Below are 27,570 nucleotides of genomic sequence, written 5' to 3'. Positions count from 1 at the left end.
TTTGTTAGTCATGCTACCACCTTGATCTTCATTGTAACCCATATTGTATACATTTTCACTTATTTCCCAGATATTATCTGGCCTTTCAGTAACAACATGCCATGTTGACATGAAATTGTGGGTAAATACGGTTTACACAGTGCTAATCACATAAATTAAGGCTCTATAAAAACAGAACAGACTCTTCATTAGTATCAAATGTGCTTAACTACTTCATGTCGAAATGGCTGCTAAGAAAACAGTCCATCTCTCTTTTAGATGTAAGTTCTAATTGCCAGAGCGCTCTGACATTGAACCTGACAATGTGAGCCCTCAGTAGCAGCAGTTTAAAACAAGTACACCACACACCATACACTCTCACTTTGGTTAGCTTTGTCCTATAGTTGTTGCTGGCAGTACAGCACAGTTTAAGCTTGGCTGGCCCCCACATTAGCTTGGCTAGTGAAGGGTTGGTTGCTATGACACCGGCATCATTTAAAATGATCTTAAAAAGTGTCAACCGGGGCCTGTACTACAAAGTGAGGGTTAGGATTAGGATTCTACATACTTAGGATCGATTTTCGTTATCTGTGTTGCCTTAACCTACCATTGACCATCCTGGATAACCTGTTCTATAAAGCTGGATATCAAGTGTCAACCCTGGGTTTTCCAGTTCCGAGTGTGTTCATATGGAAGAGGCGGAGTCGTTAATTGCAAGCGACATCGTCAGAAACATGAATAAAGTTTTTGATACGATACGAAAAGAAACACTGATACATTAGGTTTACAATTTGGTTTAAGCGACATGTAAAAGTGACATTTTACAAAGTGAAATGGAAAATAATATGATCAAACAATTAAAACAAAGCAGAACCACCAGAAATATTTTTCAAAATTTAAAGTCGGCCTAAAAACATCATTCAAAATAATCACAGGAATTTATCAAGTTTACTATTGAGCGAATATTTTGCCTTTTCTTCTGATGATGATCAAAATATTATTAAGAGATTAAAAAAATTATATTATTACAATTTTATTACTGCTTATGATCACAGTCTCCTCGTGTTGTATCGAGCTGCAGTGATAGAATAAGAAAGTAAAATAGTCAGAGATTCTGTCGGGAATCCAATCATCTCTATTGAATTGAAAAGCTCAAGCTTTGTTTATTAGAAGCTGTTTTAAAACCAGGGTGGAAACATGAAAAGTCTGGAACAGCAAGAGCTCAACAACCCATGGAAGTCAAAATCCCATTCATATTCTAAAACAATATTGATTATTGGCCATAATGTCGTAACCATCCAAGGTAGATTGACCACGAGGTAATGAGGTTGTGAAACGATAGTATATGCACCTGTAGAAGCCACAAGTCTGTATGGTATCTTACTTCGAAAGAAAAATATATCTTATCCGTGATATCATTGAGAAGTACTACACTACCCACAATCCTAAAGTGTAACATCGTCATCTCTGATTGGTTGGAAGTTCTTGGAGAGGCATTTTTGCAATGGTTTATGGGAAGAGTAGTCCCTTCACTCTTAAAATAATTATGTACACAGTCTTGTACCTTTGTCTTTCTTTCTTTTTTTGGTGCGTATTAAATGTTAGCGATTCATCTCGTGGTTTATTGGCTTGGTTCCAGGCTTGAAACTCTTTTGAAAGTTCTAAAAGTGGGCGGTCCAACATCTGCTTGCGAGTTATAGTTTCTGTAAACTCTTTTGACCTCTGGTTCTCGAGGGATCTGATTGGTCCCTAGTTAGTAAGACCGGCAGCTGGCTTTGATCCCTTGTCTCGCACTTCGTAGGACGGAAAACGACCCAGAGTTTGAACCTGAAGTTACCTCGATAGTCCTGCTCCGAGGTACCCTGTAGTCTCTGTGCGCTCACGACTCTCTCTCTCCCGCCGCCCCCAGCCCCCACACTGCCCCCCCCCTCTCTTTCTCTCTCTCTAACCGCCCACCTTCCCTCACCTCTTACGCAAAAGGCAGCGGCAGATTGTGATTTGTCGGCGGCGCCCCCCCCCCCTCCCACCCGGGCCAACTTATTACGGGAGCTTGCGGGCGGAGTCGGTTTCCCCGAGAGATAAATTGCGTGCGGTGCAATTGGCGGACACGGGTACGAAAAGCGGTCCCTTTTCTGTCTCTCTCTCTCTCTCTCCCTCGTCTCCTGCGAGGAGCAGCAAGTCCGCGCAGTCTCTCGGCTGAAGCCACCACCGGAGCCAGACCGTTAAAAATCACACAACCGCTAACCCAGCAGAAGAAGAAGAAGAAGAAGAAGAAGAAGCGCGGACACTACCGGGGAGTTAAAACATGTCGGGAAATAAAGACAGCGACGGCGGCTGGAGGAGCTTTCTGTGGAATTCGGAGAAGAAGGAGTTTCTGGGGCGCACGGGGAGCAGTTGGTGTAAGTACTCGTGTTTTTTGGGTTCACTTCCACTGGTGACGGTTAGCGAACGACGGTGCGGTGTGGGGGGACCCCCCCGTCCCCCCCTGTCTCCGTCCCCCCCTGTCTCCGTCCCCTGACAGCAGGCAGACGGCACCTGTTAGCGCTCGGCGGCGCTGCCATGCGTGCGTCGTGACTCCGGGTTTTCAATGGAGGCGCGAGGCAGAAGTTGCTCTGGTGAAATCACAGACTCCACTGTGCGCCGAGCGAGCCCCCGGACACATGCCACAGGTCCGAATTCCGACCAACCCCCCCCCCCCCCCCCCTAATTAGCACTAATAAGGAATGTTTCATCTCCTTTGTACATTTTTCATTGGCTGTTCAACGCCAGCTCACGTGACGTCGACATGTGAACGGGACAAGTGTGTTTGACGGTTACATGCGTGTTGTAATCGGAAGCGCACGTCGAGCCATTCATTAATAAGCGTCCTTTAGGAAAAGGTCATCGTGAAGGACAGACCTCCCCACTGGGGGAAGTTGGGCTCGGTTGGTTGTCGGAGCCCCTCTTTTTCATTTAGCCCCCCCCCCCCGAGGGGAGCAGAAGAGAACAGTGTGTGGGGGGCATTTTCTTTAAAACTCCTCGTCTGTAATAAGATGGATAGCTCATATGTGTGGCTCCTGTATCCAGGGCCCGGTTATTACCCCCCCCCCCCACCACCACCACCACCACCTTTCACTCAATCCCACCATAGATTAACGGAGCCAGCCTCTAATCGTTTGCACCGACGTTTCTAATACTTTTTAAGACGATACCTAATGCGGCTGTTGACTTGATAGGATAAACAGCGCACACGGTTATATGGCGCCCATTAATCTCTTAAACCGTTAAAAGGAGGGGGGGGGGGAATTATAAGTGGCATTTATTTTATTTCTCTCTCTCTCTCTCTCCTTCCTCTCTCTGTGAAAGAGGCAGCCGCGGGTTTGTGGCCAGACGCCGCTCGGTAATGTGCTGCTGCGGAGCGGATCACGACTCACATGTCTCAAGGCCCCCCCCCCCCCCCGTCTCCCAGTTATTATTGATATATTTATTTTTTCCCCCTTCAAAAGAAAAGGAGGCTTTGCTCGACACCGAATCGTGCAGTTTAAAGCCCCCCCCCCCCCCCCCCCCCAAAAGAAAGAAAGACCAAACGACCCAGTTTTATTCAGGGAGGGCCCCATCCTGTGCCCTGGAGCACGGTAACGCAGCAGCGATGTGCCGCCCCTCTGTGAGGCTGCTCCGCGGGAGTCAATGGCGAACTTCGAGGTTGTTAGTATTTAAACCTACACGTTAACGAGGTGTCTCTGTTAGCAGCTGTGTAGTTACAGCGTCCGGTGGGCGCGAGGCGGAGCGATGTCGCACCACGCAACAACAACAAAAAAAAAGTCCGCGAATTTGATCGAAAAAGCAACAGGTACGTCTGTTGCCCTTGAGTCGCTGGAAGCACGACGGCATGTCATTACAGCCCATATAAAAAAACAAAACATGTTCATTAATTAGATCAGACTGTCTTTGGGTTCAGGTATTATTTTTCATATTTCATAATTATTATCCTTATTAGTATGTTATCGGTGGTTTTCAATGCGGGGGATTAGTAGGAAATGACGGGTCGTGCGCTCGTTTTCTTCACCGCCAGTCTCTCTCTCTCTCTCTCTCTCTCTCTCTCTCTGTCTCTGTGTGTGTTCAATGTCGACATTTTTTTTACAAAGCCGGGGCTGTGTGAAGGGGGGGAAGAAAAAGAAGGAGAGAAAAAACCCAGCCACTGCGGAGCTGGTAAAGCGTTGAATGGACTCCAACAAACGAACGTCAGTTAAAAAGAAAGAGGGAGAGAGAGAGAGTGTGGAGACACCCGTGTGGCGTGAACGTGGTGATGGTGCCTTCACGACACGCTGCAGCAGTCTGGTGGGGGGAGGTGCTGCTCCCCATTCAAACTCTTGCCTGCCGCCGCTAGTTGGCCAGCGCCGTTCACATGTATGGGCAGCACTGTTGATGTGTCGCCTGTCTGACAACAAAATGGTGTTGCACCCGTACCCCCCTCCTCCCCTCTCCCCTAAGGTGTTCGGGTAACAAAAATGATCCCATGTCCCTTTTTCAATTTCAAGTAATGGTCTGTAAATGTAACCTTCAGGGACACAGACGTTGAACAGTCACTGGGCAGAAAAGGGCTGGAGAGGAGAAGAGAAAAAAAAGGGAAACGCTGTATGGCATCCTCCAACAGGCTGACACACAGGCAGGTTTGCCTGATTGTCACCTGCTTTCAAAAAAATTCAATTTTTTCTTATCAAATCACGTGTGAAATCTACAAAACCCCCGTCAGCACGAGTGTCGCTGCCAGACAAGGCGGCCGGTCCAAAGTTTCCCCTTCTCTCAACATGCATCGCGCTGAAATCGTGCCAGACATGCTGATTAGAGAAGAATTCACCATACATTGTTCGCAGGGCTCTGTCGCAGCCTGTGACTACATCAGAACACATCACTGGCGTCTTTCTCCAAGGTGTGGACATTCAGTTTATTCTGATTCTGTTTGACTCGCGGTTTCAGAAAAGGGCTAAGATTATAGTTATAGTGTGAGTAATACCGGCCTCATATGTGTGCAGCATAAGCATAAGGGGATGCCGCCCTTGATCTCGTGTGCTGGTAAAAAATGCTGTTCACGTGTAGAAGTGCAAACACTGGCAGTCTCCGAGGGGCACGGACAGGGTCGGCCAAGCCAGTCTGAACCGAGTTTCCTCCCCACCGTTTACAGTCGGAGGCAGGAAATGAGGCTGTGACGCTGAACCTGTGATCGACCTGCCAAACCGGTTTCACAGAGACGGATTTTGAAATGTAGAGCAGGTGCGGCAACAACGGTAAAGATACCAGTATTGGAAACACTGGTGGTGCACTAGCGGAGCACTCACTGTTGGTGCTCGGAGACATGTCATCAGACATAAGAGGAAGTCTGTCACTGTATCAGTGTGATGGAATAAAAAAATCTGCGATCTGCTTCTCAAGCGAATCATAGAGATTGTTATTATTATTTTATAACAATATATTATTGTATATTGACTCATGCAATAAAGTGGTCCAAAAAAAAAAAGAATCTACAAAAAGCAGAAAACAATGGAAAAAGGTGACTGAGGCACTCATGTTCTATCTAGCTAATGATGTGATGCAGCTCAAAGTCGTGACCAAAATGCGATTAAGACACTGATGCACACTTTAGATTAATGATTTGATCTTCCAGTGTCTTCAATGCAGTATTGATAGTGGTTTAAATCCATAGGCTGGTTCGATTCTGCCTATTCTTGACAGTACATTTAAAAAATTGGGAAGAACAATCGCAATTCAGTTCACGGACCGCGGTTGTTTGTTAAAGGATGATTATTTTTCCCCAATCGAATATTGAATGAGATTTAATACTGAAAAAGATTTGTGATATGTAGGAAGCCAGGATGAAAATAAAGTTTTGGAGTAAGACTGTTTTCAAGGATTTCCTGGCTTTGTGCTCTGAACAGTATACACAAATGCATTTTAAGACCTTCCTATCAATTCAAAATATATTTTCTATGTGTTGCTGTATATAAATATATCTATATATCTTTAGTTATCTAACTATAACTGCAGAAAGAAGAAAGCAAAGTGAACTTTGCGTGAGCTGCTTTGAAGTGATGCACTGGGCTCAAACTGTTAACAGTAAACTTAAGAGTTTCATTTGAATCTTGGCCACATTGTTGTTGTGGAGAGTGGTGACTGAGATTGGGATCTCAAACAGTGTTTTTTCCATTAAAGCATTAAGTCTCACAGTTGTCGTACAGATGCAGCACTGCTGGAGAAGAACAAGAACAATTGATCCGATCCAAAGATGATGGAAACCGAGAGTACACATCATGAGCTTATTTTCTTTTCACTGTCTCAGACTGAAAGCAGACAAGAAAAAACTCATTACAAGTTTCTCTCAGCAACATTAATCTGAACAGAGACAGAGACAGAAAAGAGAAGGCCACTTTCTTCATTCATGTGAGCACAGTGTTTTGTTTTTTTACCAACACGATGGGGGAAGGGTCTGCTGGGACGCGAATGACCAGTGACTCATCCGGTTGGACTGGAAGTGTGGCCCTCCTGCTGTTGCATAATTAGGGTAACATTTAAATTGGGTGAAAAAAACAAAAACGTGCCATTGTTCTGAAATGGCTTTGGAATTGAGAATGAAAGGGATCAGTTTGTGGAGGGCCAATTACATGCAAATTCTCCAGGTTCAGCTTTTGGTATTAAATACTAACAGGGTTCTTTTTTTGGGACAACAACTTGGGATAACTTCAGAGAAACGTTCTCGCAGCTTGCATGAATTATTTCTTTCATTACGAAGCGACAATAGCACCAACAGGGTTCTTTCCCTTTGCTTCTGACGAACTTTGCCGTAAAAAGCTTCATATCTTAAAGTTACAATGGGATAATAAAAGCTTTATTCATTAAATCTCACATTGTCTGGTATAATCACACTGAGCTTATTCTATGATGTCTGATCCAAAGTTGTGTAACGTGTAGTGGTCATTGAATGAAAACTAATTTCTCTACTGCAGTTATCAAAAAAGTTCATTGCTTCTATTGATTCCAAGATTTTGACCTACCAACTTCCTTCTTCATTCAAGTCCTCATTACATATTTGAAATGAGTCCACACGCGCACACAGATGTAAACTTCAGCTTCATTAGAGGCATACAACCACAAGGCAGCAATTTGAGTTGCTTCATAATTGATATGTATATTATATATTTGTCCACATTGTTGCTGATAAATCAGTTAATCATTTTACTTTTGCATTAAAGACGTTTACCTTTCCCCCCCACAGTTAAAATCTTGCTTTTCTACGTGATATTCTACGGATGCTTGGCTGGAATTTTCATCGGGACCATTCAGGCTCTGCTGCTTACGCTGAGTAACTACAAACCCACCTATCAGGACAGGGTCGCTCCCCCAGGTAAATACATATATCTAATCCCTTTTCTTTATTTCTTTTTTAAACTTCTGTCTTTTTCAAGTGACCTTCTGGATGCTGTGAAGCAAACAGATGCAGGCGTGTGCACTGATCAGTGTTGGTGGCTGAGTGTCTGTGATGTTGTGGCTGTGTGTGTGCCTTCATGTAGTCCAACATGACAGTTGGGGTGTGCCTTTCAGCAGGCACTCTATCAGGAGGCTGTCTGACCTTAGATAGGTTCAGCCATTTTGTCCTTCACTCCTCGCAGCCAGTCAATGTTTCTCCCCTCCAGCTACACGGGGAAACGGCTGAGGCTGACACCCACCGTGGCTGGAACGGTTCATGTGTGCACCGATCAGTGCGTCACAGCCCACATGTTTACATATTTACATATTCATGCAGCCAGAGTTTGTCGAAGAAGTTTGTAAAACAGATTTAGCTTAGAGGCTGCTAAGCTTGTTTAGCTGGAGGGGGAAAAATTCCGACCTGTAATCTTGTGAGAACAACACCATTAAACACGGCCACAGTCACACGACGAGCGTTTCTAAATAAGCTGCGAGCTTGGAGACGGTGTAGATTTTCTTTTTTCCTTTTTTAAAGTGCCCAACCTTGTCTCATTTGCACGGCACATGCTCCAGCCTAGGTGGTATTTTTAGCAGGCATTGTAAATGACTGGCTGCATGCACACGGGTTAGCTCGCCTGCCGTTTGGTCTGTCAGCTGTCCCCGACTGGTGACAATCAAAGAGCGGCGCGGCAGAGCAACAAAGTAATAAGTGCGGAGAGCTGAAGTGACTTTCCAGCAGTGCGGCATGATAAAGGAAGGAAAGAGCAGTTAGAGGTTGTGTCTTTTTTTTTTTTTCAGAGCTCAAGCCTGCCTCTCACTCAGAGGCTAAAAGTTTCCATTGTGAGAGACACACGTGAGTGTGGACGGGTGGGGGCAGGGGGCTGGTGAACTTTCACAAGACTCCCAAGTGAAATTCTAATGACTAAATGTTAGTTCTGTCTCTCTCTCTCTGCTGCACACTTTACTCCGAGCTCGCTCACTCCATGTATTCAACGGTGAGGCAGGGAAACGTTCATAAATCTTGTTTCCTTTCACTCCTCTTACCCATCTCACTCCCCTCATGCCACGCCTCGCTGAGGCCGTTTCTGTGGAAAATTACTGCCGCCAAGAGCTGACAGAGACCATGTGAGGAAATCCCCAAGACCCCGCATTGTGTTGCCCTAAGATAATAGACCAGGGACCTATATCTCTCTGGAGCTAGCGTGATACACAGTCGCTTCAGTCAGGAAATACTGTTCTTTACACACACACAAAATAAATGGTTTTATATTCTTTTTTAATGGAGTATTTGATCAAAACAACCTGTTTTTTTTCAGGGCTGTCACACACCCCGCGCTCAGAAAAATCTGAAATTGCTTTCAGCAAGTCTGACAAGGCCTCGTATAAGAAGTACGTCGACAGCGTGACGTCTTTCCTCAAAAAGTACGATGAAGAGGGTCAGACGGACGCCATGAAGTTTGAAGACTGCGGAGGCAAGTATAATCACCAGTCAGGGATTGTCACACTCTCTGACCGATCCCTGATCTCGCCATAGCAAGATTTGTTACTCATTATGTACCTAGATTCTCATCAATTTTCCCAAAAAACATAAGTATTTGATGTCATATTCTATGTTTTCTTTATTTCATCCAAATACAAGAAGGAATGTGCTTAAACAGAGCTCTAATGTGTCGCTTCTCCCCGTTTGCAGACGCTCCTCTGACGTACAAGGACCGTGGAAGTCTGGAGAGCGATGCGGGACAGAGGAAAGCCTGCCGCTTCCGCAGGTCTTGGCTAGGCAGCTGCTCGGGAGAGAGCGATACCTCTTTCGGCTTCAAGGAGGGAAAGCCCTGCCTCATTGTCAAGCTCAACAGGATCGTCAACTTCAAACCAAGGGTACGTCTCTAGCTCTGCGGTGGAAAACCGTTATTGTGCCTCACCGATCTGATGATCCATCTCTTGGAGCCTCTTCTCTGTTAGTGAGATTGTTAACTTGATTTAATGTATTTTTTGGGTTATTTTAAATTCATGTTAATCGTCCTTGAAACCCCGGAGAGAGCTCTATAAATACATTGTTTTATTATTATGAATTGGACATGTGATATGAACATTTCGGCAGCATAAAAACTTGAACGATTACTCCACAGACCAGGCGTGTCCAGCGGCTCCACCCTCAGCTCTCTGTGAGGCTAATAGCACAAGGCTACTTTAGCCACTACTAGCACATTGGCGGTCACGTCAACCTCCCACTTTTAAATTCGGATTGAGGTATCAGACATGTCAACAAACTGTATAGAAATTAAATCCAACACTGACACATACAGCAAATTTTATATAGCTGCTGTTTGTCTGTATTTTGTTTCACGTGGGCACAAACTACGACAAATGCAACACAAAGACGATGTTAAATTAGGCTGTTTTATCTGAACTGGTGCTTACACCTAATTGGAATAATGCAAGAATGTGATGAGGAAGAATGGTGGAACCAAAACCTCAATACGTCTGGTTCTGGTGCATCAATATTTAGTGGATTGCATTTTTAAAGGACCTACCAAGGGATGTAGCATTGAGACAAACTACTTAACCGTTAATGCCTTAAATTGTGTCAGATCCTGAATTAATACTTAGATTGCAACAAAGTTCTGTCGCTGCTTTAAATATTTGAAGAACTGCCGCATTCAACGGGGCGTCATACTTGCGCATAATTCTTAAATAAACTCACTTCACACAAAGTTGTGCACAAGTTGCAAAACAAACCTCGAGCAGTAGCAGCGGCCCGGTGCTGCTAACTTGACCTCCGCCTCAGGATTTTGTTCAACCACTCTTGTCTCTTTTTAGGTTCCCAGTAACAATGACACACTCCCAGAGGCTCTGCAGGGCAAGGTTATCCCCAACGTGATCCCCGTGTACTGCAAAAACAAGGTACGTGTGATGCGGGGTCTGATCGCGATGTACATGTACTGGAGGAATATTTGTATTAACACTGTAAAGAGGTACGGCTTCTAATCAAAATTGAACTTCCGTGTTCGCAGAGGGAAGAGGATGAGGGCAAGATCGGCGAGATCAAGTACTTTGGCCTGGGCGAGGGCTTCCCTCTGCAGTACTACCCGTACTACGGCAAGCTGCTGCACCCCCAGTACCTGCAGCCCCTGCTGGCCATCCAGTTCACCAACCTCACCATGGACCAGGACCTCCGCATCGAGTGCAAGGCGTATGGAGGAAACATTGGCTACAGCGAGAAAGACCGCTACCAGGGACGCTTCGACGTTAAGATCACAATCAGCTCGTGACCTCAGCCGCGGCGAGCACTCTCATTTTAAAAAAACAAAACGATAAAATGTAGAGAGAATTAAAGAGTTCAGATAAAACACCACTAGTCTTTGAACATTCATAATATACAGGACCTACACTTAATCCGTGTGCTTTACACTAGCTTCTCTGTGTGTTTGTCGAGGGTTAGAATGTAAAAATACAAAAAAGTAGCAATAGCAAATATTTATTCTACTGTATATGAAAATATTCCTCGAGCCATGGGATGTGTTCATCTATTACTGTAAAACCGCAATTCCACTACTGACGCGTAGCGAGCTGTGTTCCTGTCCCCAAAGTATTTCACCCCGACGTGGTTTCTATATATTTTTGGAGTGTCCAGTGCCGTAGTCTCGTCCTGTTGTAACCTCTCTCTCGTCTTATGTCAGCTTTAGTGGTCCAAGGTGTGTGCCTGTGCGCGCCCTGTGTCTCGTGTGCAGGTGAGTTCGTTCCCGTGAGTGTGTGGAGTGTGTGTCAATGTGCTCTGATTAACTGAATAACTAGCATGGTACTCTGAACCTTTAAGGCCCATGTGTGAGTAAATGACTGCGCTCCATGGAATTTCTTTTTGTTTTTCGGTGCGTACGTGTGCATTTTTCTTCATCCAATTTTTTTCCGAGTTGACCGTGGAAGGATACATGTGTACACCTTTTTTTTCTTTGCCGTTCACCGTAGCTGTAGGATTATGGTTTGATGACATTTCTGTTCCGACACTATCGCATCTGTTCATTCTTAATTCTTAGTGTAGAGCTTTGTGGGTCCAGCCTAGAAGATTGTCACCTCCATGGAAACCGTGGCAACTCAGTGCTTTGAAATCTGTTTTGCTGGCGACATCACGCGACGTGGTGCAACTTACTATTGAATGTTTTAGCCATTTTCATGGTGGAAGAATTTTATATTTATGCAGTTGTACATTTTTTTTCCAGAGTGTAATGTATGAATCCAATACCAAAGTCGCTGGTCAAAAGGTTAGAGAATATCAGAGGCAATGCAGTATCCCGTGTAATAAGATGTTTAGTCGGTGTGAAAAATACTTAATTCAGTGTTGAAGATCAAAACACATGTCAGGAGTCTGCTCTTGTCAATTTATTTAATCTGCATAAGGCTGAAACAATAAAAAGAAAAATGAGACAACTGTCAAAAGTCTTTTGAGTGTCACGTGAGTGTTTTTTCTTGCTTGCGTTCATCCGTCCAAAATCTTGAAGAAATACTGCACCTGAAAAAAGGAAGTCAAAGTATCAGTTCGTCTTTGTGATGTCAGAGGAGTGAAGGTTCACAGCAAATTCTCTAATAAGCCCCCTTTCCTGGCTGCTGTGTCTCAGTCTTGGGAAAGTGGCAGCTCAGTCAGCCACAGGCTAATGTTTAACAAGGGCACATTTGTCCAGGCCACAGATCAGGAGTTTTTTCCTGAACAATGACGCTCGATGGGTCAGACCCACTCGCTGCGAGACAATGGTGTTGTTTGAAAAATTCCCCGTGCCAATCTTGTTCTCCTCAAAAGCAGTGTGATCTAAGGTTTGCCCCCAGCCCACAGATCGGAGTCATGAGACTCGGCTTCACAGAGTTGAGGGGGTTTCACGCCTGGCTGAACGCGAACGAGGTCGTTCCGCTTATGCACGGACTGGAAGACAATGGGTAAAATGTATGTGCAGGGAGCAGAGGAAATGCAAGTGGGTGTTGCTCAGCAGTACGTGGAGAGTGCAGAACGTGTTTTGTACAGTATGTGCCAGTGAAATGCCACCCACCTCCAGAACGCCGTCGTCAGGGAGGTCCGTGCAGTGGACTGCGTTTTTCACTTTGTCTTTGCCGTACAGAGCGCGCAGCGTGGCTGGACGGAGATGCCGGGCAATTTCCTGTTGGGCGAAAAACATCTTCGATCACTGACAAGAAGCATCTGCGCTGGGATCCAACCTCAAAAGACAATGACGACATTTTTTCTTTCCAAATATCAAGTTTATACAATCGGGGGAACATCCCGTTCTGTTGCATGTTCCTCAGACAGAGTGATTATTCAGCAGCAGAACATGTGATCTTGTAGGGGAAGTGACAAGACACTGACACTCAGCACATTTTTGGGGTTTCACACTGAATGTAGATAGATGGATGAACGTTGACTCTTATTTACATTTCATAAGAGAACATGAGCACAGTCTCTCCTGCTATAACACCGCAACAGGATTACTACATGATCACCATGACAATGACATATTCCAGACTAGTCTCATCTGTATATTTAAAGATTCGCTGGAGTTATATCTTTAAAAATTTGCCACGCGCTCGAAGATGTTTCTCATCACTGCTCACTGAAGATACGGCGCAGAGACATTTTGTTTCACGGCCAAGCACAAACTCGTGGAGAGTTCTCCCTTTCCACTGCTCACGGTCGGGGAACACTCGGTCTCGAGACACTCCCAAGGTCAACGCTGGGCTCTCGTGCCCTTTGCTACTCCGTGCCGCCAGGAAATGCAAACCCTCCCACAGGGTCCGACCATCGGGGGGGGGGGGGGAGGGAGAATATGTGAATAAATAATTCACAGAGATGATTATCAACTCTACAGGAATGCAAACATTGTGTTAGTGCGTGTGGAACATTTAATACACTGGGGGGAAAGAAAATCACGTGATATTTAACACTTCCAACAGGAAGATTTGATTTTTAATGAGCAGTACGGTTGAAAACGAACCACCGTAAATGAGATCAAATAATACGACGAGACAGAAATACTGGTGCTTGTTGTTGTCGTGGTCTGGTGGAGAAGAGGATCCGGCTGTAGCTCGTGGCAGTGGGACATTTCCTATCACAAGCTCTTTATTCTCCCGGTGGTTTATGAGGGGGCGCACACAAAAGGCAGGAATAAGGTTCACGGTCATAAATCAACCTGGCCGTCTACTCAAAGTCTTTCATTGTCTTTTGAAAACAAAATAACCACACACAATAAAAGAAGAAAAAAAAACCTTGTGGAAAACAAGTCTCACGGTTCTTTTAACAACTCCACAACACAACACTGAATCAACTATGAAAGAAAGGATCATGGGAAGTGGGCAGGGTTCATGGGAACTGTAGATCACCAGGGAACTATCGGCCAACTGAGATCAATTATAGCTTCTTCTTTTTTTTCAACGCGTAGAAAAAATGCGTATGGACAAAGAGCATGTTAAGTTAATGTGCCGCCCTGAAAGTGACTCACCCAAAGAGCCGCATTGTCTAAACCTGCCAAAGATCTCCTGATAACTTTCACTAAGGCTGCTGCTGACTGGATGACCAATTTTGGAACATCTAATAGTGTATTTTCATATATATTATATTTGTTTTTTTTGACAATGGCAGATTAAACTAAACTAAAAGCGTCACAGAGCTGATAAGCATGACTGTAATGTCATGAGGTGCAGAGGGCAAAAAAACACATGAGATAGCGCAGTCAAAATTAGATATTCTTTCATAAAATGTAACAGCGTCATCATGATTGTAATCATCAGTCAGTGTTGTATCAATAAGTGAGACTGTGAGCTGGAAGACACAATAGCAGGACTCCTGATATGGTGGTTCAGTTGTGAAAACATTCTCTGAATATCGTCCGCGCAACCTCATTTTTGTGTCTCACTGAACTAAAACGCGCCATCCTGCGCATGAATATCCGCAAAATGGATCATTCGGGTGTCCCACGCCACATGAGACTAAAGCCAAACATGGCACACAGGAATACCTGCGGATAAAAGGATTCTTTGCGAAGCAGCTGTCCTCCGTGATTGCATTAGTTACTGGTGAGTGACCTGCTGTCAGAGTTTAATTGGATTGTGATGGGTCCCATAGGGTGCAGGACTGATGTCCGTGATCCAAACTGCTGGCTGGGGTGGACAGTGATGTCCGGGGCACAGGGACTCTGTGGTTACATGAAATCATTACATTAAAAACTACTGATCTATTACAATTGAAGGCTAATCTGTTTGCTCCATAAAGTAATCAAACCTTCCAAAAAGGGAGTCTTCTCTCCACACTCCACAAAGAAACACCTCACAAGGATTATTGGAAGTCATTTTAAAAATTAAATCGCAAGAAGTAAAAAAGTGCCATCTACACCTCAAAAAGACATCTTTTGTACATACACATACAGACTTTAATGTATCACGTGAATCTTGAAAATCTTGAGTTATTATTACTGATAAATATTTTTTCTTTTATAAGAAAATAAGACATGTACTATAACTTTGTTGGGATCTTTTTCCATTTGCTTTTTTTTATGACCATTATACTGTTTTGGTTTTTATTCATTTATTGCCACCAATACTACAAACTGCTGCTCCTGTCTGTTAGCACATCGCCTATCCTCTATTTTTATTCCACGGAGCGACTAACTGGATACAGACAATAACAAAGAACCTGAGCCTTTTGGCAAAAACGTTTTATGTATAACAGTAAGACGAATACAAAAGCCTCCCGATCAAGCGGAGATGAAATCCCAAGTGGGAAACTACTCACTGTTCCTTTGACAGTGGTTATAGTTTCTCTTAATCAGCAACGTACTCTTGAATTTAGTAGTTTGAATTCTACTCGGATGCATCTTCTGATGCCACGGTAACGCACTAAATTTAGCGCAGGCGCCACCAGGGACGGCAGCAAATATCTGCCTCCACAAAAGCATTACGCTGGACCAAAATCAATCAACAGCAAAAACCCTTTTCAATCTTAGCCTCATGTAACAGGATGTTCAGGCCTATTGGATCATCTCTTACCGTAACACGGCATGTTGCAACCACTGTACACAGCTAATGTCGCTGACTGCTTTTTCTCAAGCTGTTGATTTATGGAAGCGGGTGGAGAGAGCAGACCTGGGGCCGGGGACTGTCCCACAGAGGACTGTCGTGTCCGTCCACTCTGATATGAGGACACGTGACGGGACGGAGCACAATCTCATGCCTGAGTGAGTGCGAGCGAGGGTGTGGAGGTGTGAACACACGCCAACCTTTTTGTCGCAAAGATACGTGGCGCCTAGTTGAAGACATTCAAAGGTGAACATAGAAAAAAACACATGCCGCTTGAAAGTGACATGGCATCGGCTCTGACATGACGGCGTGTGGTTTGACGTCAATACGTCCAGCTGTCCGGCTGATACAGTCACGCGTCTCTCCACGCAAGACCTGCGCTGCTTATGGATCAGCCGACTGGAGTCGATCAATAACCTATTCTCATCACAAACGGCCGACCCCTCAGTATTAATAGACGCTGTGCCTCCTTCATGCAGACTGATAGTCCGGTCCAATCTGTCGGCCTGATAGTGACGTCTGGAGAGTCTCTACACGTTGGATTACGAAGAGAAGACGTACTGTACTTTGGTACTTCAATCGGAACAATGTTACACAGAGTCACACGTGCGGCCCTTCGGTGACCTCGTCAGCTCGCCTCTCACACACACACGCTGATCTGGTTTGTGACTTCCCTCCTTCTCTTTGAGAGAAGGTCGCATCGGCGACCTTCCGCTTTTGTCTCGCGTATCGAATGGCCGAGCCTCCAGGGAGGAGCGGGAGCGCCAATGTTTAGGTTCTTTGTCGGATAACGCCCAGGTGAGTCTGAGGTCGCCGAGTGATGAAACTGCTTGACCTCGCAGTTAGTCAGCGAGGCGAGCGGTGAGGCAATCAGAGAGGTCAAATGGGAGGGAGAGAGAGAGGGGGACAGACGGCTGACAATAAATTGTAGCAGCAGAAGAAAAAATCTAACATTAACCAGCTGAAACAAACAATCATTTATAGTTTATATATGAATAAAAACAACAGCCCCAGCTGGGACTAGATATAATGTGTGGATACTTCATTGCGGGGGTTTTATCCTACCAATAATAAAGTCAGTTTAATTCAAAAGATGCAATGGTTATATAAAAAAGGCTTTATTATTTTGGCACCAATGAGTCATGTGACCTAGAAATCATTAGCTTATTAACAAAGCCTCTGCAGCTTCAATGTCATTAACATTTGGACATTTAAAATAAAAAAAGAATGTTTTTTTAATTTTTTTTTATCACAGACAGAGGAAAAGCCGAGTCATGGACACACACACTGAACCTGTAGGGGACCGGTGCAGGTGTGTATGGCACCTCATTTTTATGGCAACCAAACAATGATTAAAGGCAAAGCCTCTTATCATTAGATTTCACATCACGCACCGGCACAGCCCTGCAGCACTGGTTCCACAGCGCCCAGGAACATGTGTGCGTGTGTGTTCACGCACAGCAACACACAGTCGCAAACACACGCACGCACGCACGCACACACACATTCAAGTGGACTTCACAAGCCAACTGTTATCTAATCGCATAAGCCACAAAATCTTTACAGCGTTCACCACACATGGGCTAACCCAAAACTTCCAGTTCCTCACGCGTCCACGTTGTGGTTCTAAACGAATGAGAGCTCGAAATCAGATATTAATGATACTCATGATATCATTCCCCCCGCCCCCTGCAGATGTATCCCAGACTTCACAGAAAAAACTAGACTGTGAACACGTAGCCAGGCGTATGTAGAGCTACAAGACGTCACAGACTGCATCGACAGCCATTCGCATTCACAGATTAAAAAAAAGATCTCTGAAATAGGACAGTAAAACACCAACACTGCTGATACCTTCATTCTGGTTCATTAAACATAATTAATGATGAACAACTCTGTTCAAGTTTTCTTTTTTTTCCTAGTTGAATGTCAGTTTATATGTAAGTATGTCAAATAAAACAGAGTGAAATTTCTCGTATGTGTTCACATACTTGGTTCCGATTCTGAATCTGATGAAGGTTAGCTCCATTACAGGCCTGTTCAATAAGACTGCATTAGTGTCAGCTACATGCGGCTATTCCTAATAAACTGGCATTGTGTGAAAATGCCATTTATTGTGAACATGTTTTCTTTGACAACAAGGGAGGACGGACGAATCAATCAATCACTAGCTGATGACATATTGATTTTCTCCACATTTTACCCGTCGGACAGGATTCCACTAAAGAATGCAATGCGTTGACCATCTCGAATGTGTCTCGACTCACCGGATCAGGGGGCCCACAGAATTCCCTGAATGTCTGCGGCGCGTCGGCGCCCTGGATCTCCAGGACCATGCAGGGTCCAGAACACAGCTCCGTCACCATGCTCTGCAGCGGAGAGACGGTCATCGCCTCGGTCAGGATTTTGTTTGAGGCAATGTTTGTTTTTTTTTTTATTAATATCAGAAGTAGCAGATTTTCAGAGCTATGGTGTGAGATAGCTGCCATGATGGCACAACAACGTAGTGTTCATACTCACGGGGTACTCTGTAACAACACCTTTGTAGACTTCATAGAATTCTTCTGCATTTGCTCGGTCCACATTGAACTGAGAAAGAGACATATTCCAGGAAAAAAAACAAAAAGTAGAGGAACACAATGAAGGAATATTTCTTAATCACATGAAAAGACTTCACTTAGTTTATGTAGTTTGATTTGTAACAAAAGCCCCATTATCACAGAATCACCTTTTGATTTGATTCTCTGATAATGGGGCTGTTGTAATTCCTACTAATGCATTAAGGACAGCCGTATCAATCAGAGGACTTATTTCAGTTCCATTAACGCACAACACAAGTGTGCCACAAGTGATTGATTTATCTCTGTGCTCTCAACCAGAATGTGCATCGCGAATGTGATGTGGCAAAATGAATGGGACGGTGAGACACAGCGAGAGGTCACTGTTGGCAGCGGTGACGCTGACTTCATTTTATAAGGTCAGCAGCAGCTGGAGCAGAGCAAATCGATACAGTGCCACAGAGCGGTTACATGGGCAAACTCCTCTACTTCAGGGATCCGATTCACGCCAGCACCGCCGAGGGATGTATGGCAGACTCTCTGACAAGATCAGAGCACAAGGACACGACGATTATTTATGAACACTTTTTACCATCTGAAGAGCTGAGATTTCAAATCCGGCCGCAGATATGGAGTTTAGGATCTTCCCCGTCAGGCCTGTGGACACATCAAAGCTGTTGGTATCTATGCAGATTTTTATGAGCTCCTCTCTTTGAGTTGACAGACTTGACAGGTGAGGTGTTTAGTGCCGCAGTAAAGTGTGATTTGAAGCTAATCTCTGGAGCCGCAGTCACAGTTCTCCTTACACAATCAGACAAATCACATCTTGTCTTTTATTAAACGGTTTGAGCGGTGTGCTGTTCATGAAGCCAGTATGATTCTCCTGATCAGACATAAATTTCACCTTATGCTGCGTTGACCTCAGGTCGGTGTGTGCTTTGGAAAAAAGGGACAGTGAGATTGTCTTTCACATGTCCCGCCTTCTATAGAGGAGACATTATTTTGGTCCAGACAGCCGACACTTTACAGATGCAGAGTTTTTTTATCTCTCGCCGCTGTGGCAGTGCATTTATGTAAAATGGGTCCAGGCTCAGGGACAAAGGTGCAGGCAGCAAGGACAGTGAAGGTCACACTGATGCAGACACACACGCACACGCACACACACGGGCTAATTGAAAGAGGGCGCTTGGCTCACAATCTCAGCCAGACATCGTGATAAAAAGTGGCCTGTGTACTCGTCAGTCTGTCTACGTTTTCCATTAAATCCAGAGGCTGCCATTGTGTAATCGTGACTCTCAGTTTGGACCAGGTGCCACACCAGGGTCGATGAGCTTCTCTCATTTGGGTAAAATCGCTCGGTCACGGCTCGGTTACATGTGTGAAAGGTAAGCAGCCGCCCTCCTGAGCGCTCTGTGTCCCTCCCCAGGCAGCAGCCTGCCTCGGATAGGTGCACACACTCTCTACGCAGCTCCCAAAAGCAGCTGGCGCTGTTGCTAGGAGATCCTATTCTGGCTGCCTGGCAACAGAAGCTTCTCTATTCCAGTCATGTCTGATTGCATTTTCAGTCACAACTTCCATTTTGTCCCCGCCCGTGATTGGCCGCCGCGCCGCACAACGCAGCGTTGGCGTGCATTAGCCGCGTAAGTGATCCTTGAGGGAAATTAAAAAGCGAGCTTTTCTTTTGGGATTGTGTTGCTCTTTGAACTGATTTACAATCCCGGCTTGTACAGCCTTCCACACGCCGAGTTGCTATTTTCGCATCAGACCAATTTATGACCTTTCAATGACGCAGCTAAAGAACGTATTATCTGAATTTGTGAATCTATCACAAAGTCAAAATTATTACTCATGAGCTTTTTGCTACGTCACCTGTAGAGTTTAGTCTATTCTGATAATAATTGACCAATGTCTGGCAGAAAGAAGCAGGACCAATCAAATGACTGCGAGTCCCTCTGGTGATGACAATCCATTCTGCCTCTCTACATTTACTCAGTAATTGTTGTAATTGTTTTTTTTGTTTGTTATGAATCAACAAGTAAGGGAACTGAAGTTGTTCAGGTTGTCTTTAGTTTAACTTGTTCAGTAAACCTATGAGTAACTGCTAGTTTCAAATTTAAAAAGATACATTTTCATGTAGCATTCTAATTTCGCAGACATTGAATTTGACAACTTCCTAAACCGGTGAGAAGAGCTGTGAGCTCTTCATCTTCTAGTTGTTGTTTCTTTAAGTGAACCAACAAAACCAGAAGAGCAGGAGAAACAAAAGAGCTATTGACATTCTTCATATAGTGACAACTCTTTAATGTAACACCATCACTGCATACTGTGGGGAATAAATTATAATCACTAATATTAATCAAATGATTTGTAATAAATACTTTATGTTTTGCATTTAAGTTGAGTTTATTATCATTGCAACTGATTTCGAGTTCCAACAGATGCTCGATCGCGCCCTGCAGCAAAACGAAGCGTGTCTTCACTTGTGTGTTGTTGTGTCTTTTTTTAACTCGCTCTCACAGCCCTTTTCTCCCAGGAAAAAAAAGCACAGGTGCAATGGCAAGGAATAACACCGGCCGTGGCACCATTCCATTTTTAGGTGCGGTAGAAAGTCATGTCATGCGAGCAGCATGCACAGTGTCAGTGGTCCTGGGCCCACCGACACATCATGGAGTCGCACTGGATTAAACATTTAAACTTTAAAGACCGGACATCATTGAGTGCTTTCAACGCCACTTCCTTTCAGACGTCCCTTTTGAATAAACATTCAATACGGCTGTCTAGGACACGCTTCTCTGAACAAAATGTTGCTCTCATACTCATGATGGTCAACTGATATTTCTCTAAAGACAGAGATGGTTCCATGTTTTGACGACGACAAGTGTTTTTGAAAAAGCAGACAAAGAGAAATAGAAAGCACAAGCACTGTAAATGTAAGGAGACTAAATATACACCTAGTGCGAATCACATGAAAACAAATGAGTGCTGCTGAGGAGAAGCACTCGACACCACAACAGCACCGCAGATCAGATTCATTTATACTGGAGCCGGCCGAACCAACCTCTCCACTTTGACAAAGTGTGTTTGGTCGTGATATATTAGGTCCTGAACCGGGCCAGCCGACAACTCTGTGTGTGCATACCTCAGCTCGGTAAAGGGACTTTCACATTTCACAGGTCAGAGCTCTGGTGGCATGCTGCATGAACAGGGATCAGGGCAGGGGATTTGGAAAAAGCCAAAGTGGAATATACGGTAACCATGTAGTGCCTCTGTGTGACGGAAACACGCGAAACAACCAGAGGTGAAAGGGCTTACACAAGAAAAGATGGTGGAATTTTTTTTTCAGAACAACTACATCTGCAGCGGGATAAATTAGGGATTATTCAACATGTATACTGATGAATAAATAATGTTGACGCCGTCATGATTCTGCCCCCCATGAACTCTTGTTTACTGTGGACTTCTTGTGGATTAATATACTACTACTACTTTTGTTCCTTCCTAGTGTGTCTCTGTCTTGAGTTCAGTTACTTTTGTTATTCCGTGTTGCTTGTATTTAGAGATGTTTCCTGTTTTATTCTGAAGTCCCTTTCCTCGTGTCTCTGCACTTCCTGTTCTCCTCTCTTGTGTTCGGTCTCTTTACTTTTCTTGTGTCTCCCTGTGTTCAATCAGCCCTGACCACCTTGTGTCTATATAGTCTCTGTGATTCCCTTTGTGTTTGTTCGTTTGTCTGTTATGATTGTTCTGTTCTGTTCAGTCATGTCTCATGTGCTATGTTGTTTTATGATTCTGTTTTTGGTTCCCAGAGTTTTTTTTCCTAGTGAATTACTTTTTGTTGGATAAGTTTCTTTTTTGTTTTCCTTTTTTAAAAAAAAAATCACTTTATCCTGCTTTCGGGTCCTGCTTCACCACCACTCCTCACAGAAACGTAGTATTATAGATAATGCAAATAATTTTGGCTGCAAAGAGATATGTGCTCCTTACCTTCTGATATGACATGTGGTTTGATGATGCAGCATGTGCAGTCTGTATAGAGAGCTGTGTTAGAGGGGCCGTGGCCAATTGTGGATGGGAAAAAAAATTCAAGCTCCTGATGAGATAAAGAAACAGGAAAAAATAAACTCAAATGTAGGTGAAAATATCTTACAATATACAAAAGCCACATATGAACATGAACAGATTTCTTACTCTTGCTGCTGCAGCAAATGAGTCGGAGCCATGGCCAACATTTTTGACGCCATCTGTTCCAAACTGGGCGCGGACACTCTGCGGTGCCTCCCTCCGTGCCACAGCGGAGTCTGTGGGTCCCAGGAGCCTCCGCCAGATAGACATGGCCTCATCACCCATCAGCTCCATGGCAACCACGGGCCCCGAGGACACAAACTGCACCAGGTTACTGCAAAACGGAGACTTCGTTTAAACAGAATATTTACGGGCAGTGGGTCAGCTGCAGTAAATGTTACCAAATGTCATTACAATGTCAGCAGGGTCATTGTGACAGGTTCCTGTTATTGATGTTGGCCAGCTACAGGAAGTCATCTATTGCTGCACACACCATCAGCTCAGAATTGGAAAATCATTTACATAAGACACTCACTTGAAGAAAGGCTTTGACTGATGTTCCAAATAAAAGTCTGTCGCTTGGCTCCTGTAAAGTAAGAAAACCATAAACATGGAGTTAATGAGTGACCACATTATCTTTAGTTGATCCTGTGAAAACTCTGTGTACCCAACTAATGACAGGGAATTTCACAGAGGTCAATAATATTTCTGTAAGTCATTGGTCCATTTTGGTGTTTAAGATTTTATCTTTTTTATTGTTTGAAAATAAAAAAAATGGCTGTGAGATGACAGTATTTAAATACAATATTTGTCATTTACCACTCCTCGGGACTCTGAGGTCAAGTCAACGGGTCTTTGTAATTTATTATGAGGGTTTTAGCAAACTGGGGGGAGTTTACATGTTAAAGCTAAAATTGTACACATTGATTTAGGATGATTCGAGCATTTTTAGTTATAATTTAGTGTAATTTCCTTCTAATTTCTCAGGACATTTCTGGAAAGAGATTAAATGTAAACTGGTAAATATTATAGAGAAAACTGAGATAACTTTGAGAGAATTTAGTTGATTATGTCAAGTTTATAAGACCTCAAAATTTCCACAAGTGAAAATTTAAGGTCAAAAGTGCTCATTATGTGAATTCATGTTTCGAAAACGTTGTCTGCTTCAACAAGATGGTTAAACCATGAGTTAGAAGTTAATTAAATGCCAACAGTGTCTGCCCCTTGGAACTCCTTGTGAGAAAGCAGAGACGTTCATCTGTTGACGTGATGATACTGGCACCAAGCAGCCTGCGTCTGCCTCTGTGACAAGAGTTTGTCTGAGACATCAACAGAGTTTGACTTGGTTATCCTATTATTGGACTATCACCACTGAGGCTTTGACTCACCATGTAAGCTTTGTCATTTTGGCTTTGGTCACAATCAGGTTGGAGGAGTAGATCAGTTCAAGGACATCTCCGATCTTGGTGACTACATCTGGCTTTATCAAAGCGAGAGTTCTAGAAAAAGAGAGAGAAGGGAAAAGAAAGTACATGAGATATTTCAGACAAGGGAAGACCACTTATCATGATCAGACACCCTAACAGAGACACGTATTTAGAAGTTATAATGCATTTAAATGAAAGGATCAGTATTGTACCTCAATATGCATTAGATAGTTGGGCATGGTTAGTGTGACATGACTTAAAGTAAGCGATCGTAATCCAATACACTTTTTGTAAAGTTCACTTGTATGAAGAAAAAAAAAATCTGTTTTTCTACACAACCCTGGCTCTGTAAATTGAAATTAAACGCAGCTTCCATCAAACTATGGCAGAAGATGTTGATTGTAGAAATGTAGATACCAGAGCAGTTTAATTAAAACATGTCACAGCCAGTCAAGAAATACAATTAATGTCCAGGTCTGACGTGGCAGAGAATATCATCTGTGAGAAATCTGGCATAAATCACACATAAAATTAAAAAAAATATACAAATAATGTTCAAATAAAGCTTAGGTGCCACACTTGAATGGTTTAATTACAAACTTCATGCTACCTTTCTTTTTTGCTGCCAAGTTTGTTTGCCGTGTACTGATCCCCATATTCGATCAGATTAAGCTGCCGTGAGAACACGTTCACTCGATTACCGACGAAGAGGTCCTCTTGGTGGATTTCGTCGTATTTGGTCCTCCTCAAAAATATTCGCTGGTTCTTTACGTCAAACTACAAATGAGAGCAAGCGTGTCAGTGGGTTTTCAACAATAACGCGCTTAAAAGATTAGCTATGATGTCACAGTTGATTGAAGCAACCGTTGTAACAACAATAAATTGCAGTAAACTGCAGTGGTAAATACCTACCATTTCCACTGAGGCATCTCCGGGGTAGTAGAACAGCTGGTAGCGGCGCAGGAGAGAGGCAGTAGGGTCATACCACTCAGCAAGAAAGGCGTAGCGATCCTCCTGGTAAAGTTACAGAACAGATCATATTAATGCTGAGGCACAAAATAACCAATAAAAAGGTCATGTGTGCACACAGCAATGATGTAATTTTGACAAAAATAACATTAAAGTATGGTACTTGGAAGGCTCCCTGGGTTCCTACAAACTCAAGGTTAAAGGTTCCTTTAACCAGCCTAATTCAAAGCAAAGCCGTGCTATTAAATGAAGCTGTTTTGTAACTGTGTGAAGAATGTTCTAATGTAAAAACTAGTGGGATGACCGACATGATTATTATTGCCTCAAGTGTATTTGTCTGCTCATCTTAAACCTGGTGAAGTTTACTAAGGTGGCAGCTGATATATTAACACTGTCGCCTCAAGGCGACGGCAGCCTGTGTTTGGCTTCCAGCAAGTTCTGTGCAGACAGTCACCATGGGAGCACTAGTTTCCTCCCACAGTCCAACGTCATGCGGTTCAGATGAGTAGACTTCATCCTGACCCCAGGGAGAGTAGGTTTGTGTCTGTGAAGGACAACGTGTCCAAGGTGCTTGGGACCAAACGGACGGTTGTTTTGCTAACAATCGTCCGTTTGGTCTGTTTTAGTGTGCCGACAATTCTTCCTGTATCATATTAACTGAACATTAAATATTTAACTTACCATTCTTATAGTGCTATTACCCGTGACACCAATGCGCCGAGGCGTGTGAAAAAATGTTAACAATTTTTAGTGAAGCTTTGTAACGGAGCTTGACTTGTTTTATCATAGTCACGTGACCAATGACATCCAAAGCTTTTTTTCACACACACCCACGTGACTGCTTCGATATCTGATTCAAAAGTTTAAACATGCGCGACACAAGGCACCCTCGTGGGTCACCATGGTAACTTCAGCAGGTAAAGTTCGAGATAAGACATCAAAGTCAGTCACCAGTCCAACTACTGACCAATCAGATCACTGGAAAACCAGCTTCATCCACAGGATCCTGACTGGAACAGGAGTTAGAGTGACGTGACAAAACAATAAAGCGCAGCAGATAGAGAGGTCATGTAGAGTAAGTCTCCGGAAGTGAAAATCCCTTTAACATTTTGATATTTAGCCATGATGTCGTAACCATCCAAGGTAGACTCACTACGAGCTATGATATTGTGAAATATAATAATAACAATAATAAATTTCATTTATAGATACGCACCTGTAGAAGCCACAAATCCATATGTTATCAACCTGGTTTTAAGAAAAACATGTTTTATTGGCAATGTCATTGAGAAGTAATACACTGCCCACAATCCTAAAGTGTAACATCGACGTCTCTGAGTGGTGGAACTCGCTGTTACCATGGAAACGTCTACTACACCCGGAACTTCATGCCGGCGAGTGATGCTGCGTTCCATTATAGCTCGCACTCAAATCTACAGACCTCCGAGGCGGAAGTTGCAACAGGAGAGCGGTTTTTCGGATGAGCAGTTCACAGTTTATGGGATGAGTAGTTACTTTGCTCTTAAAATAATTATGTACACAGTCTAGTACCTTTGCCTTTTTCCATTTTTTTTTATCTCCAAATTAAATGTTTTATGGTAACAAATCATCTTGTTGTTTATTGACTTGGTTCCAGGCTTGAAAACATTTTAATCAGGGCAACAACAAAAAAGGGAAAATGGACAGAAACATCATTATTTTAAGAGTGAACGAACTACTCTTCCCATCAACCCTTGCCAATGCCTTTACAACGACTTCCAACCAATCAGAGACGTCGATGTTGCACTTTAGGATTGTGGGTAGTGGAATACTTCAAAATGACATCATGAATAAAACACGTTTTTCCTAAAAGAAGGTTGACAACCTGCAGACAACCTCATAGCTCGTGGTAAATCTACCATGGCTGGTTAGGACATTATGACTAATAATCTATATATTGTTTCAGAATATGAATGGGAGTTTCACTTCCGTGGACCGTTGAGCTCTTGCTGTTCCAGACTTTCCCCTGTGTCCACTCTGGTTTTAAAACAGCTTCTGATTAAAAACAGAGGGAGAGTTCATCACACTAAATAAATACATGGACTGATGAAATCCGACGACAGTGACAGTGTTTTACCTTCTTATTCCACGACACGAGGAGACTGTGACGATACATAGTACTAAAAGCGAAACACCATCTCTTTTATTAGAACAACGATGCGCACACTGATCATTGTTTCTCACGATCGCGAATGAACAGTTACCAACTTCCACGGGGGAGTCAAAGCTGGTGGACACGGGGATGAGTTTAGCAGGACAGTTTACTTTTCCTTTGGCAGCGACAACCAGGAAACCCGTTACAGCATGGACACACTCCGCGGCTAGATGACACATAACAGATGTGTTGTCCTTGCGTTAGTACTGGCACCAAAATAACTTAGGTGAGATCCAAGGACGTAATCGTTTGCGTGCAGTAAGCTAACAGCTGTGTGTGCGCACAGTGTTGTCACTAGCTCGTTTTGCTAACTTACCATCAGTTGCTGCTGATGTAAAGCTGCACACGAATACTGCGTTACTTCATTTGGTTCCTCCAGCATGAAGATATCAATAAAACCTCAAGCGATAGATTGGTCTAGACTAGACTAGTCAACAAGTGAACTAGTTAATGAGACATTAGCATAACCGCTATGTTATCATGCGGTTGTTATGCTAACATTAGCAAACGTCCGTTTCGGTCCGTTTTAGCGCACCGACACTTCTTCTTGTGGCGTATTAACTCAACAGTACATATTTAACTTACCATTGTTATGATGGAGCAAAAGCAACTACATGACTCAGTTGTTGTCTTGCAAACATGAGCTGTCCGAAAGTTCGTTTCTATAGTAACTGCAGCGACCAGCCATGCTGCGTTCAAGAAGCGTTGTCACGGTAACTCAATGCGAGTTGTGGAAATGAACTAAGTTGTTGTGAAAGTTACAGGAAATATATTATATAAAATATACTCTGCACTCACATTTATTACACACACAGGCGTAGTTGTTAAATGTGCATACAATACAGTATAGAAAATGTCACATTCGGGAAAAAGGCCTGACTGGATGGTGTTGTAGCTT

The 27,570-nt window shown here is 43.6% G+C and overlaps 2 protein-coding genes across 6 annotated transcripts; one reads left to right on the top strand and one right to left on the bottom strand.

Annotated features, from left to right (window-relative positions):
* The first annotated feature begins 2,013 nt into the window (after positions 1–2,013).
* atp1b1a (ATPase Na+/K+ transporting subunit beta 1a) lies at positions 2,014–11,850 on the top strand. The gene is made up of 6 exons (XM_035647070.2): positions 2,014–2,378; positions 7,226–7,354; positions 8,733–8,888; positions 9,107–9,291; positions 10,234–10,317; positions 10,428–11,850. The coding sequence occupies exons 1-6, from the start codon at positions 2,285–2,287 to the stop codon at positions 10,683–10,685; spliced, it is 906 nt and encodes a 301-aa protein (XP_035502963.1). The 5' UTR covers positions 2,014–2,284; the 3' UTR covers positions 10,686–11,850.
* Positions 11,776–27,395, bottom strand: nme7 (NME/NM23 family member 7). 5 transcript variants are annotated; one of them, XM_035647065.2, is made up of 12 exons: positions 27,258–27,395; positions 24,422–24,523; positions 24,120–24,286; positions 23,471–23,581; positions 22,618–22,668; positions 22,209–22,416; positions 22,005–22,110; positions 18,616–18,680; positions 17,986–18,054; positions 17,733–17,834; positions 12,450–12,557; positions 11,776–11,920 (listed from the first exon to the last, which is right to left on the bottom strand). In XM_035647065.2, exons 1-12 carry the CDS (start codon positions 27,258–27,260, stop codon positions 11,888–11,890), a joined length of 1,125 nt encoding a protein of 374 aa, XP_035502958.1. In that variant the 5' UTR covers positions 27,261–27,395; the 3' UTR covers positions 11,776–11,887. The 5 variants fall into 5 exon arrangements, with proteins under 5 accessions (XP_035502958.1, XP_035502956.1, XP_035502960.1 ...); XM_035647063.2 differs by lacking the exon at positions 27,258–27,395 and adding an exon at positions 26,989–27,143; XM_035647067.2 differs by lacking the exon at positions 27,258–27,395 and adding an exon at positions 26,722–26,838.
* Positions 27,396–27,570: the final 175 nt, after the last annotated feature.

Source organism: Scophthalmus maximus, chromosome 13 (assembly GCF_022379125.1).
Source record: "Scophthalmus maximus strain ysfricsl-2021 chromosome 13, ASM2237912v1, whole genome shotgun sequence".
Lineage (NCBI taxonomy): Eukaryota > Metazoa > Chordata > Actinopteri > Pleuronectiformes > Scophthalmidae > Scophthalmus > Scophthalmus maximus.
Note: the sequence above shows the minus strand (reverse complement) of the source record. Positions and strands in the feature narration are given on the sequence as shown.